Source organism: Rutilus rutilus (genome assembly GCF_951802725.1).
Source record: "Rutilus rutilus genome assembly, chromosome: 16".
Classification (NCBI taxonomy): Eukaryota; Metazoa; Chordata; class Actinopteri; order Cypriniformes; family Leuciscidae; genus Rutilus; species Rutilus rutilus.
The window spans coordinates 15,777,323-15,789,833 of record NC_140224.1 but is presented as its reverse complement, the minus strand read 5'-3'; the positions used below and the strand labels follow the sequence as shown (position 1 = coordinate 15,789,833).

General features: G+C 42.3%; 1 protein-coding gene across 1 annotated transcript; it reads right to left on the bottom strand.

Moving 5' to 3' along the window:
- Positions 1-4,924: 4,924 nt before the first annotated feature.
- On the bottom strand, positions 4,925-12,052 carry LOC311306258 (uncharacterized protein; the record flags this gene model as incomplete). Its single annotated transcript, XM_084434580.1, has 9 exons — positions 11,828-12,052; positions 11,708-11,758; positions 11,582-11,626; positions 11,434-11,498; positions 11,245-11,353; positions 11,115-11,153; positions 10,947-11,000; positions 10,562-10,816; positions 4,925-4,999 (listed from the first exon to the last, which is right to left on the bottom strand). The coding sequence occupies exons 1-9, from the start codon at positions 11,867-11,869 to the stop codon at positions 4,925-4,927; spliced, it is 735 nt and encodes a 244-aa protein (XP_084290706.1). The 5' UTR covers positions 11,870-12,052.
- Positions 12,053-12,511: the final 459 nt, after the last annotated feature.

Here is a 12,511-nt window from a genome sequence, read left to right as displayed (position 1 = left end):
TCTTTCACTCGGGGATCCATCACTGCTCTGCGCTATAAGATAAAATATTCCATCAAATTTGATTACTTTTATATTATCCTCTATAGGTCTAGCATGTAACCTATGCACAAACAACTGGTCTCCTTTCCTCCTAACTTTATGAGCCGATAAATCACTGTATATTTCTCAGGCCTCTGGCTGGAGCACTTTAAACATGTATTTAAATTTGTCTACTATTTCCACATTAAGATGCTCTACTAAGTCGAACACATCTATACAATATTCAATTACGCCTCATTCAGTATACCAAATCACTATATTTGTTTTTTCATAACAGGTGTTGCAAAGACCATTGACAATGCAACCTCTTTCTCCCACAACATTTCATGACATTTCATACATTCATCATAACTAAAATCCAATAACTCTGATTTTTGGATAACACTTGTCCAGTAGACGTTCTCCTAAGTTCCTATAAACACATTATAGTCCAAAGTACTGTGCCATTTCATAACTTCCAATACTACTTCTTCTTTTCATTATTTACCATGTTCAATTGTCATTACTGCATAAAGTTATATTTTTTTAGATATAATAAATGTATATTTACCAGTGTTGAACATGGCATGTTCCTCCAGGCCTCTAAAAGGTCTTGTAGAGGTCAGTCTGCTGTATATCAAGTTGAGATGTGCTGATATCTCAAGTCTCTAGTTCTCTGTCTATGTTATTAGACATTTGTTGCTTTATACAGTCTCACAACACCTATTCTCTTATGTGATGGTATACTTGTACATAAGTCAATTCATACCCCTTTTTCAGTCCTTTAACAATTTACATATTCCAGATAAACAAAATATTCTTAAAATCCTTCCTAAACCAGACAACTCAATAATAATTAAAACACTATTGTAACTATATTTGATTTCATTCTAGTATTATTTACTATCCACTTCAGTGTTCTATATATCTGTTATTTTTCTTATTTAATTAGCAAAAGTTTTTTTTCTTGCTTCATCATTAAACAATGCCTTGTTTTATATCATTCCTTCTATTATTACTGTCCAAGTCTGATGCCAATTCGTATATATGCTTTGATTCATTCCTCCAAAATACTTTACAGTCAAGAATTTATTCAAATTGAACAATTCCTCATCCTCTACCAAATTACCACTTAAATCCCATGTATATGCTTGTTGTGGCATATTTTGTCTCTTACATAATATTTTGTAATTCCTTTAGGAGTCTCCCAGTTAATTATTACTTCATAGTTATTACTTCATCTCATCAAGACTGTAAGTATGGGATACTTTTTTACCCATTTTGTATTATTATACTGTATTCTTACTATCATGCCTTAACTTTGAGCCTTTTATCAGACCCTTGTTTTATTGTAATTATCTTTCCATACTTGTGCATTACATCATCCCGCACATTAAACAGTCTAAACTGTATTGTCATCTGATCAATACTGTATAATCTCTGCTATTCAATTTCTCTACATTTGTAATTGCTTCAACTTTATTTTAGTTCTCACTCTTTGAGTCTTAATTTCATTTTCCTCTGAAAATGTTAGCCTTAAACATTCATCTTTATATTTGTTATTTTCATTAAAGTTATTTTCACATTTCCAATTTCCTACCCATATACAGTTTCATCTCTCCAGCTTTTCAAGTTAGATTTTTACTTGATTGCTTAATCTTTCTTAATATCTTACTACTACTCATTATATATGATTTCCTATTGCATCTTTAGCACACTCATTATGATTGTCATCTAGAGTTATAACTTTAGTCATCTAAAGTAATGCTATCTTTAAAAACTTATTTTTTCCTTACTGAATACTTTTCACTTTCTTAAGGTTACTTCAGCTTTTATTGGTTTCACTATACCTGTCACATTCACCGTCTGTCATCGTCCTGTCTGCACTACAGTTCCCAGAATCCTCCTTGTTTCCACACCTGTTCTCACTCCCTTCATTACCCGCCTGTTCGTCATCATCATCATCTGCATCACCTGTCTTGTGTTCATCTGTCTGTGTATTTAAGTTCCTTCTGTTCACTCATCACTTGTCGGTCAATGTTTAATATTAGGTTCCTGCTCTGAGCACACGCTCCCTGTTTTTGTGTATCTGTTATGTTTGAGAATTAAAACCTTGGAATTCATAGTCTTCGTGTTCGTCTCCTACTTCATCCACCCAAGAAGCCTGACAGATTGACCGACCATAAAAAAAAAAAAGAAAAGATGGGGAGATTGATTGCGGGGATCCTCTGGCCCCGAGCTCGTAAGCTGGTGTCGAACAGTGCAGACCTGGCTTTGAAGATGTTCGACCCAGCCTTCATGTCAGTCAGAAAAGCCATTGAATACGCCGGTCCAGTCGAGCCTGCACTTCACGCCAGTCCAGCCGAGCCTGCACTTCACGTCAGTTCAGCCGAACCTGCACTTCACGCCAGTCCAGCGGAGCCAGCACTTCACGCCAGTCCAGCCGAGCCTGCACTTCACGCCAGATCTGCCGGAGCCAAGGCAGTATGCGTCATGCCCGCCGCCCCTGAGACTGACAGCGTCATGCCCGCAGAGATTTTATTTTCTTTTATTCCGCCGAGCTTGAAGCTCCCTTCGCCGCTGGTTCCGTCCAGCTCAAAGCTTTCTTCGCCGCTGGTCCTGCCCAGCTCAGAGCCCTCTTCGCCGCTGGTCCTGTCCAGCTCAAAGCCCTCTTCGCCGCTGGTCCTGCCCAGCTCAGAGCCCTCTTTGCCGCTGGTCCTGCCCAGCTCAGAGCCCTCTTCGCCGCTGGTCCCGCCCAGCTCAAAGCTTTCTTCGCCGCTGGTCCTGCCCAGCTCAGAGCCCTCTTCGCCGCTGGTCCCGTCCAGCCCAGAGCCCTCTTCGCCGCTGGTCCCGTCCAGCCCAGAGCCCTCTTCGCCGCTGGTCCCGCCCAGCTCAGAGCCCTCTTCGCCGCTGGTTCCGCCCAGCTCAGAGCCCTCTTCGCCGCTGGTTCCGCCCAGCTCAGAGCCCTCTTCGCCGCTGGTTCCGCCCAGCTCAGAGCCCTCTTCGCCGCTGGTTCCGCCCAGCTCAGAGCCCTCTTCGCCGCTGGTTCCGCCCAGCTCAGAGCCCTCTTCGCCGCTGGTCCTGCCCAGCACAAAGCCCTCATCGCTGGATCTGCCCAGCACAAAGCCCTCATCGCTGGATCTGCCCAGCACAAAGCCCTCATCGCTGGATCTGCCCAGCACAAAGCCCTCATCGCTGGATCTGCCCAGCACAAAGCCCTCGTCGCTGGATCTGCCCAGCACAAAGCCCTCGTCGCTGGATCTGCCCAGCACCGAGCCCTCGTCGCTGGATCTGCCCAGCACCGAGCCCTCGTCGCTGGATCTGCCCAGCACCGAGCCCTCGTCGCTGGATCTGCCCAGCACCGAGCCCTCGTCGCTGGATCTGCCCAGCACCGAGCCCTCGTCGCTGGATCTGCCCAGCACCGAGCCCTCGTCGCTGGATCTGCCCAGCACCGAGCCCTCGTCGCTGGATCTGCCCAGCACCGAGACCTCGCCGCTGGATCTGCCCAGCACCGAGCCCTCGTCGCTGGATCTGCCCAGCACCGAGCCCTCGTCGCTGGATCTGCCCAGCACCGAGCCCTCGTCGCTGGATCTGCCCAGCACCGAGCCCTCTCTAGTACCCGGGACTTTTCCCAAGTATTTTTTGGGGGGGGGCCATAGGGCTCCGCCATGGCCACCTGAAGGGTCTTCACCACCATGGCCACCTGAAGGGTCTTCACCACCATGGCCACCTGAAGGGTCTTCACCGCCGTGGCCACCTGAAGGGTCTTCTCCGCCATGGCCACCTGAAGGGTCTTCTCCGCCGTGGCCACCTGAAGGGTCTTCACCGCCGTGGCCACCTGAAGGGTCTTCACCGCCGTGGCCACCTGAAGGGTCTTCTCCGCCATGGCCACCCGAAGGGTCTTCTCCGCCATGGCCACCCGAAGGGTCTTCTCCGCCATGGCCACCCGAAGGGTCCGCACCGCCTTGGCCACCCGAAGGGTCCGGACCGCCATGGCCACCCGAAGGGTCCTCACTGCCGTGGTCGCCTGAGGGGACATCACCGCCCTGGCCACCCGAAGGGTCCTCTCCGCCGTGGCCACCCGAAGGGTCCTCACCGCCGTGGCCGCCCGAGGGGTCGTCTCTGTCCTGGCCACGCCCACAGCCTGCTCCACCGTGACCACACCCACAGTCTGCTCCGCCCTGGAGGCTTCCTGCCTTGTCTCCCTTGCCTTGTCTTCCCTGTCAGCCTCCAGGGCGCCCACCCTCCCACCCCTTTGGTCTTTCTACGGCGCGAGGACGCGCCTACCGGGAGGGGGGAGTAATGTCACATTCACCGTCTGTCATCGTCCTGTCTGCACTACAGTTCCCAGAATCCTCCTTGTTTCCACACCTGTTCTCACTCCCTTCATTACCCGCCTGTTCGTCATCATCATCATCTGCATCACCTGTCTTGTGTTCATCTGTCTGTGTATTTAAGTTCCTTCTGTTCACTCATCACTTGTCGGTCAATGTTTAATATTAGGTTCCTGCTCTGAGCACACGCTCCCTGTTTTTGTGTATCTGTTATGTTTGAGAATTAAAACCTTGGAATTCATAGTCTTCGTGTTCGTCTCCTACTTCATCCACCCAAGAAGCCTGACAATACCCATTTTAAATTATAAATTAGATTTCTTAGATTTATTAATCTCTGCAAAGTTTCATTTAGCCTATACTTTTCTATTGTATACTAGTCCTCTCCATTGTTACTAAAATGTATTTTATTCAAAAAAAAATTTAATCAGGATCTATATATATATAAATCTCACTTTTTTTTTTTTCTCTCAGTGTCTTAATTTATTATAGTCAAATTCGTATTAAATGTTACTATAATCCAGAATACTAACACAACTACTGCTATGTTTATCAATGTTACCATAACATTTGACTTAAACAAGCCTTTCTCTTATCACTGTGTTATTCTGGGACACCTCTGTTAGCCCAACATCTCGATTCTCCATTTCCTGAAAGATATAACATAAAGTTGAGCTTTCTGTAAGACATCTCTCAGTCATTAATCATTCGGCTCCTTCTTAGTCACTCTTCAGTTTTCACTTCTAAAGTTCCAAGTTCTTAAGATTACAAGTTCTTGCTTTATGTGTTAGAAGATTTTTCACTTTAAATTGAGCTTCATTCCCCTTCTAGAAATCTACTAACACATATTCCCCTTCTGTCAAGGGTTGTCTTAGTTTGTATACTTACGGTGTCAGATGTCCAAGCCATTACCAACAAATTTACAGTATTTGTTTACAGCCTCATTTACTTGCTCTGCCAATACAGCCTCTTGTTTATTTTAGCTTTATTTCATTCATATCATGTTTTTACCCGGTTTTAATCCTGCATAGCTTTGGTTATTGTATTCCTTAACTTTAACTGGCTCCATCCAGAGACACGCTATCAGTAGTTTTATTACCCCATTACTCTGCATTCTTGCTGTCTCACACACACAATGACACGCTAGAATGAGTCTGTTCTGTTCTGTTCCATTTGAGGATTTTTATTGCAGTTATCACAACTATAGGTAAGAAACCTATATTGTATCCTATATTGTAAACCTGTATAAACCTATAGTCCTTCCTTTCTTATTTCATTAAACTCAAATTTTTCTTAATCCAATGCTTACTTTCTAATAACTTTATTGTATATTTATCAACTTTTTTAATACTTTATCTTTCGTAGTAATTAAATCCTTAAAAGCTTTAGTTGATAATAATGCTTAATTTATATAGCGCCTCTTCCAAGCTCAAGGACGCTTCACAACAATAGTAAAGAACAATCAGTTCATACTTAGATGGCCAATATATAATATAATGACTTCTCACTCTTTTCATCCGATCTTATGTTCTTATGATTTGCTCTAAATACACGTTGTAAAGTTCCTACTGCACATTACACTGCTTTCTGGTCCATTCCGCAAAGCTTTGTGCAAAACTGTACGCTTTCCATATAACCATAACTTTCCTCTGACAAAGTACATTGTTTTATTAACCCTAATATTCTCGAGTCTAACTCATACTCTCAGTAACTCGATTGCTTTTATAAAGGTATTTACAATAGTGTTTTTAACAGTATTTGCCCAAAGACTATCTACTGCTAATTAGGGGTTCAAGCACGAAGTGCTGAAACCCTATTGTAATTGTACAGATTTTTATTATTATTAGGGGTTCAAGCATGAAATGCTGAAACCCTATTGTAATTGTAAGGATTCGTAAAACGCATCGTGCAGGACAAACCGTAAGGCCTAGAGACTTGAAACCTGGCCAGATGGTAGGCCTCAATTTGGGGACAACCTATCAGAGTATGACCCCGAATGGCCCATAGGTGGCGCTACAGCAACCAAAAGTTCAAAATCACTCATAACTCTTAGACCGCTTGTCCCAGGATCAAGTGTCTTATATCGTTGGAATCCTTGGCTCAAGGCGGACAAAATGGCTATCTCCGATTTGGATGTAGGCAGGGGAAATTTTCTGCTATGTCGGATTTTGTCCAAAACCTACTTTTGCGAACTAGTCCCTGGTTTTTCGCCCGATCGGAACCAAACCAGTCTAGGACAATTCTCTGGACTCTCTAGATCAATAATTATCGAAAAAAAGTTGAACTTTTGCATTTGGGTGGCTGTAACAGGGTCATTTAGAAAAGGGGCGTGGCAAAATACACTAAAAAGCCTATACATCCCAAATGAAAACTCAGAACTTCACCAAAATTGATGAGCATATGTGTCAGAACATGGTGAGGAAGCATGCAGAGTTTCATGGAGATCGGACCACAGGTGGCGCTATAACTGGCAAAAAGCCTTCATTCTTATTAGGGGTTCAAGCATGAAATGCTGAAACCCTATTGTAATTGTAAGGATTCGTAAAACGCATCGTGCAGGACAAACCGTAAGGCCTAGAGACTTGAAACCTGGCCAGATGGTAGGCCTCAATTTGGGGACAACCTATCAGAGTATGACCCCGAATGGCCCATAGGTGGCGCTACAGCAACCAAAAGTTCAAAATCACTCATAACTCTTAGACCGCTTGTCCCAGGATCAAGTGTCTTATATCGTTGGAATCCTTGGCTCAAGGCGGACAAAATGGCTATCTCCGATTTGGATGTAGGCAGGGGAAATTTTCTGCTATGTCGGATTTTGTCCAAAACCTACTTTTGCGAACTAGTCCCTGGTTTTTCGCCCGATCGGAACCAAACCAGTCTAGGACAATTCTCTGGACTCTCTAGATCAATAATTATCGAAAAAAAGTTGAACTTTTGCATTTGGGTGGCTGTAACAGGGTCATTTAGAAAAGGGGCGTGGCAAAATACACTAAAAAGCCTATACATCCCAAATGAAAACTCAAAACTTCACCAAAATTGATGAGCATATGTGTCAGAACATGGTGAGGAAGCATGCAGAGTTTCATGGAGATCGGACCACAGGTGGCGCTATAACTGGCAAAAAGCCTTCATTCTTATTAGGGGTTCAAGCATGAAATGCTGAAACCCTATTGTAATTGTAAGGATTCGTAAAACGCATCGTGCAGGACAAACCGTAAGGCCTAGAGACTTGAAACCTGGCCAGATGGTAGGCCTCAATTTGGGGACAACCTATCAGAGTATGACCCCGAATGGCCCATAGGTGGCGCTACAGCAACCAAAAGTTCAAAATCACTCATAACTCTTAGACCGCTTGTCCCAGGATCAAGTGTCTTATATCGTTGGAATCCTTGGCTCAAGGCGGACAAAATGGCTATCTCCGATTTGGATGTAGGCAGGGGAAATTTTCTGCTATGTCGGATTTTGTCCAAAACCTACTTTTGCGAACTAGTCCCTGGTTTTTCGCCCGATCGGAACCAAACCAGTCTAGGACAATTCTCTGGACTCTCTAGATCAATAATTATCGAAAAAAAGTTGAACTTTTGCATTTGGGTGGCTGTAACAGGGTCATTTAGAAAAGGGGCGTGGCAAAATACACTAAAAAGCCTATACATCCCAAATGAAAACTCAGAACTTCACCAAAATTGATGAGCATATGTGTCAGAACATGGTGAGGAAGCATGCAGAGTTTCATGGAGATCGGACCACAGGTGGCGCTATAACTGGCAAAAAGCCTTCATTCTTATTAGGGGTTCAAGCATGAAATGCTGAAACCCTATTGTAATTGTAAGGATTCGTAAAACGCATCGTGCAGGACAAACCGTAAGGCCTAGAGACTTGAAACCTGGCCAGATGGTAGGCCTCAATTTGGGGACAACCTATCAGAGTATGACCCCGAATGGCCCATAGGTGGCGCTACAGCAACCAAAAGTTCAAAATCACTCATAACTCTTAGACCGCTTGTCCCAGGATCAAGTGTCTTATATCGTTGGAATCCTTGGCTCAAGGCGGACAAAATGGCTATCTCCGATTTGGATGTAGGCAGGGGAAATTTTCTGCTATGTCGGATTTTGTCCAAAACCTACTTTTGCGAACTAGTCCCTGGTTTTTCGCCCGATCGGAACCAAACCAGTCTAGGACAATTCTCTGGACTCTCTAGATCAATAATTATCGAAAAAAAGTTGAACTTTTGCATTTGGGTGGCTGTAACAGGGTCATTTAGAAAAGGGGCGTGGCAAAATACACTAAAAAGCCTATACATCCCAAATGAAAACTCAGAACTTCACCAAAATTGATGAGCATATGTGTCAGAACATGGTGAGGAAGCATGCAGAGTTTCATGGAGATCGGACCACAGGTGGCGCTATAACTGGCAAAAAGCCTTCATTCTTATTAGGGGTTCAAGCATGAAATGCTGAAACCCTATTGTAATTGTAAGGATTCGTAAAACGCATCGTGCAGGACAAACCGTAAGGCCTAGAGACTTGAAACCTGGCCAGATGGTAGGCCTCAATTTGGGGACAACCTATCAGAGTATGACCCCGAATGGCCCATAGGTGGCGCTACAGCAACCAAAAGTTCAAAATCACTCATAACTCTTAGACCGCTTGTCCCAGGATCAAGTGTCTTATATCGTTGGAATCCTTGGCTCAAGGCGGACAAAATGGCTATCTCCGATTTGGATGTAGGCAGGGGAAATTTTCTGCTATGTCGGATTTTGTCCAAAACCTACTTTTGCGAACTAGTCCCTGGTTTTTCGCCCGATCGGAACCAAACCAGTCTAGGACAATTCTCTGGACTCTCTAGATCAATAATTATCGAAAAAAAGTTGAACTTTTGCATTTGGGTGGCTGTAACAGGGTCATTTAGAAAAGGGGCGTGGCAAAATACACTAAAAAGCCTATACATCCCAAATGAAAACTCAGAACTTCACCAAAATTGATGAGCATATGTGTCAGAACATGGTGAGGAAGCATGCAGAGTTTCATGGAGATCGGACCACAGGTGGCGCTATAACTGGCAAAAAGCCTTCATTCTTATTAGGGGTTCAAGCATGAAATGCTGAAACCCTATTGTAATTGTAAGGATTCGTAAAACGCATCGTGCAGGACAAACCGTAAGGCCTAGAGACTTGAAACCTGGCCAGATGGTAGGCCTCAATTTGGGGACAACCTATCAGAGTATGACCCCGAATGGCCCATAGGTGGCGCTACAGCAACCAAAAGTTCAAAATCACTCATAACTCTTAGACCGCTTGTCCCAGGATCAAGTGTCTTATATCGTTGGAATCCTTGGCTCAAGGCGGACAAAATCAATAGGGTCTGGCTGCAGACCTGCACTTGCACTCTCAGACTTGCACTCTCAGACACCAGCGCTTCCTCTGCAAGTGACGTCACTTGCAATCGACACGAATTAACCGGAAATATGTTTCCAGCAGATCATTAAAGTACTTACGTCATACTTACGGGAGGGGGGACTATTGCATAGTCTCCAATGCCATCTCTCATGTTCATCCATCCTCGGGATGCTGCTGTTCTTCTTTGCGCGATTTTTTTTATATACTAATAGAAAGATTAAAAATACGGGAAATATTTAAACGGGATGATAGCGGGATAGCAAGAATCCCGGGAAAAAGGGGAGGGTTGACAGGTATGACTTACGATTTTTTTTATATACTAATGGAAAGATTAAAAATACGGGAAATATTTAAACGGGATGATAGCGGGATAGCAAGAATCCCGGGAAAAATGGGAGGGTTGACAGGTATGACTTACGTGCTATAGCGCCTCCTAAATCTTCCTCAAAAGTTATATTTTGTAGCTTGCGTTATCAAAATATTGTTATATTTTTAATTTGACATTCAAGTAGGCAAATATCGTATTATTATACTAGCAAAGCGAATGACCATCAAGGATACAAAGGAACAATCAGGTTTATACAATTTAAAAACAAAAAATGAAATTTTTTTTTTTTCATTGTAAATGTTAATACCATTAAAATATGTAATTCATTTATTTTTATTGTAAATGTCAATTTGCAATTAAACAACGTACAAATACACAATATACAATTAGTACAATAGAAAGAAACCACTTTTTACCCCTTCCATATATAAAAAACAAAAACACACTGGCACATTATGCGCTTTCCTCTATTGCAGTTCGACAATTTACCTTTAATTTCATAACATCAACTACATGTTCAAGAAACATTTCCATTTCATTAATTTCGGTAAAGATGAAGCAAAAGGGTTCCAGAGCATCTATTCTGTCCTCTGGAAACTCAGCCTTCTCTAATCTCTCAATTGCTTCCGCAACGTCTTGTTCCTCCATACACAGTACTTTGGGCACCTGAACAGAACCAAGCAGCACACTTGACTGATCCAAACACCACTTGCTGGCTATCTTCAAATCTGGCATCAATCGACTCTGTGAAAAAACACAGAGAACAAAGGAGATACAACTGTGATAAACCAAACACATTGACAACAAAAACCAAAGCAAAACAACAACTATTTTCAATTATTATGACTTTGTTGCTAGTCATGGAACAGTGTACCTCTTGTGATGATTCTAGTGGTGTATCCTCCAACACAGGATGCAGTACATCTGCCTAAAAATATATAAAATACAAATAAATTAATATTTAATTTAAGTCGGTGTTAACTTTATAACTTTTTATTTAAAGATAATTAGCTTTTTTTAGAACCAACTACACAGTACATACCTGTGATGATAATTCTTGAACCTGATGTTGTGGCTCTGCCTGTTAGTCAAACACCACAGCATAAGCAAATCAAACATTCACAAAGTAATATGACATTTTAAGTGTTATATTCCCTAGTATAAGCTTTCACCTGAGAGGTCTCCTCAAACTTCCTTTTCTTTAGTCTAAAAACTGGCTGTTGATCACCCCTTAGGAAGGTTTTAGACTCCTCAGTAAAGTGTGCAAAAACCTTTCCATGGCTGTAAAGCATGACAATATTACTCATTTTTCCGTTATTTATTTGTTTATATCCAAAAAAAGAAAGAAAGAAATACTGTACCTATCCAGACCATAGTTCTCCATCAACATCACACACCACCATTTCCGCAGTTCTGGCATGTCCAGCTGCACAAAACATTATGGGGTAATTATTACCACTTGTATTTTAAAATCACACTGACTCGACATTATTGTAAACAAGTACTCACAATTGTGTAGTCAAATGAGGAATCCATCACCAGGTAAAATGCAGACTATACAGGGGGGAAAAAACATGATGAGGCAAAAGAGAATTAAAAACAGCCAGATGACTAACAAACAAAAATCAATCTTACCATTAACATGAAGACACCGCAGTCATTACCATATGGTTGCCCTGGAAACCCCTTTAATATAGAAAAATACATTAGTGACTAAAATTTCAATAAGTAACAGAGAGACTTGATCAAATTTACCTCTAAATCAAGGCCTGTCTTTTCAGCCCATTTTCCAGGCATTAACCGGTTCGCAATATCCCTGTCGATTACAGATTGTGTTCATTTTAACATTAGCAGTTTTTTCTTAATAACTTTTCACATTTAAATCTGTAGAACAGTTTCTCAAACTGGGATCAGTGAAAGAGCCAGGGGTTCCATACATTTTTAAATATGGCCTGCAACTATATAGATATTATTAGCATGATATTGATTACAAAACAAGCTTGAATCAGATAGGGATCCCCTAGTACTCTCAGTAACCTCTGAGAAACCCGTTCAACAACACAATGAGAACAAACCATCATGCATAATATAGGAAAACAACATCTGAAAAATACATACAATACTATGAACTTCATGAAATAAGTCACAGAACTGTGACTATTAGTGAACAACTGAACATGCAAGCATTGTTAAATAACAGGTTTCTCAGACCATAAGCTGTCACAATGAAACAAAGGTGTTTAAATCTGAAATCATCACTAATGCAAAAAAGGTCTGAGAAACCTGAAGCACATTAGAACTAGTACAAACCTTCATACAGTCGAAAAAACAGCTCCAACTGAACAATCCCTGAAATAAGATGATCTTGCAGTGTAGACGGGTCAAATGAACGTGACCTTCTCTGAACAAAAGCGCAACCGCGCATTTTAAGTACATTTT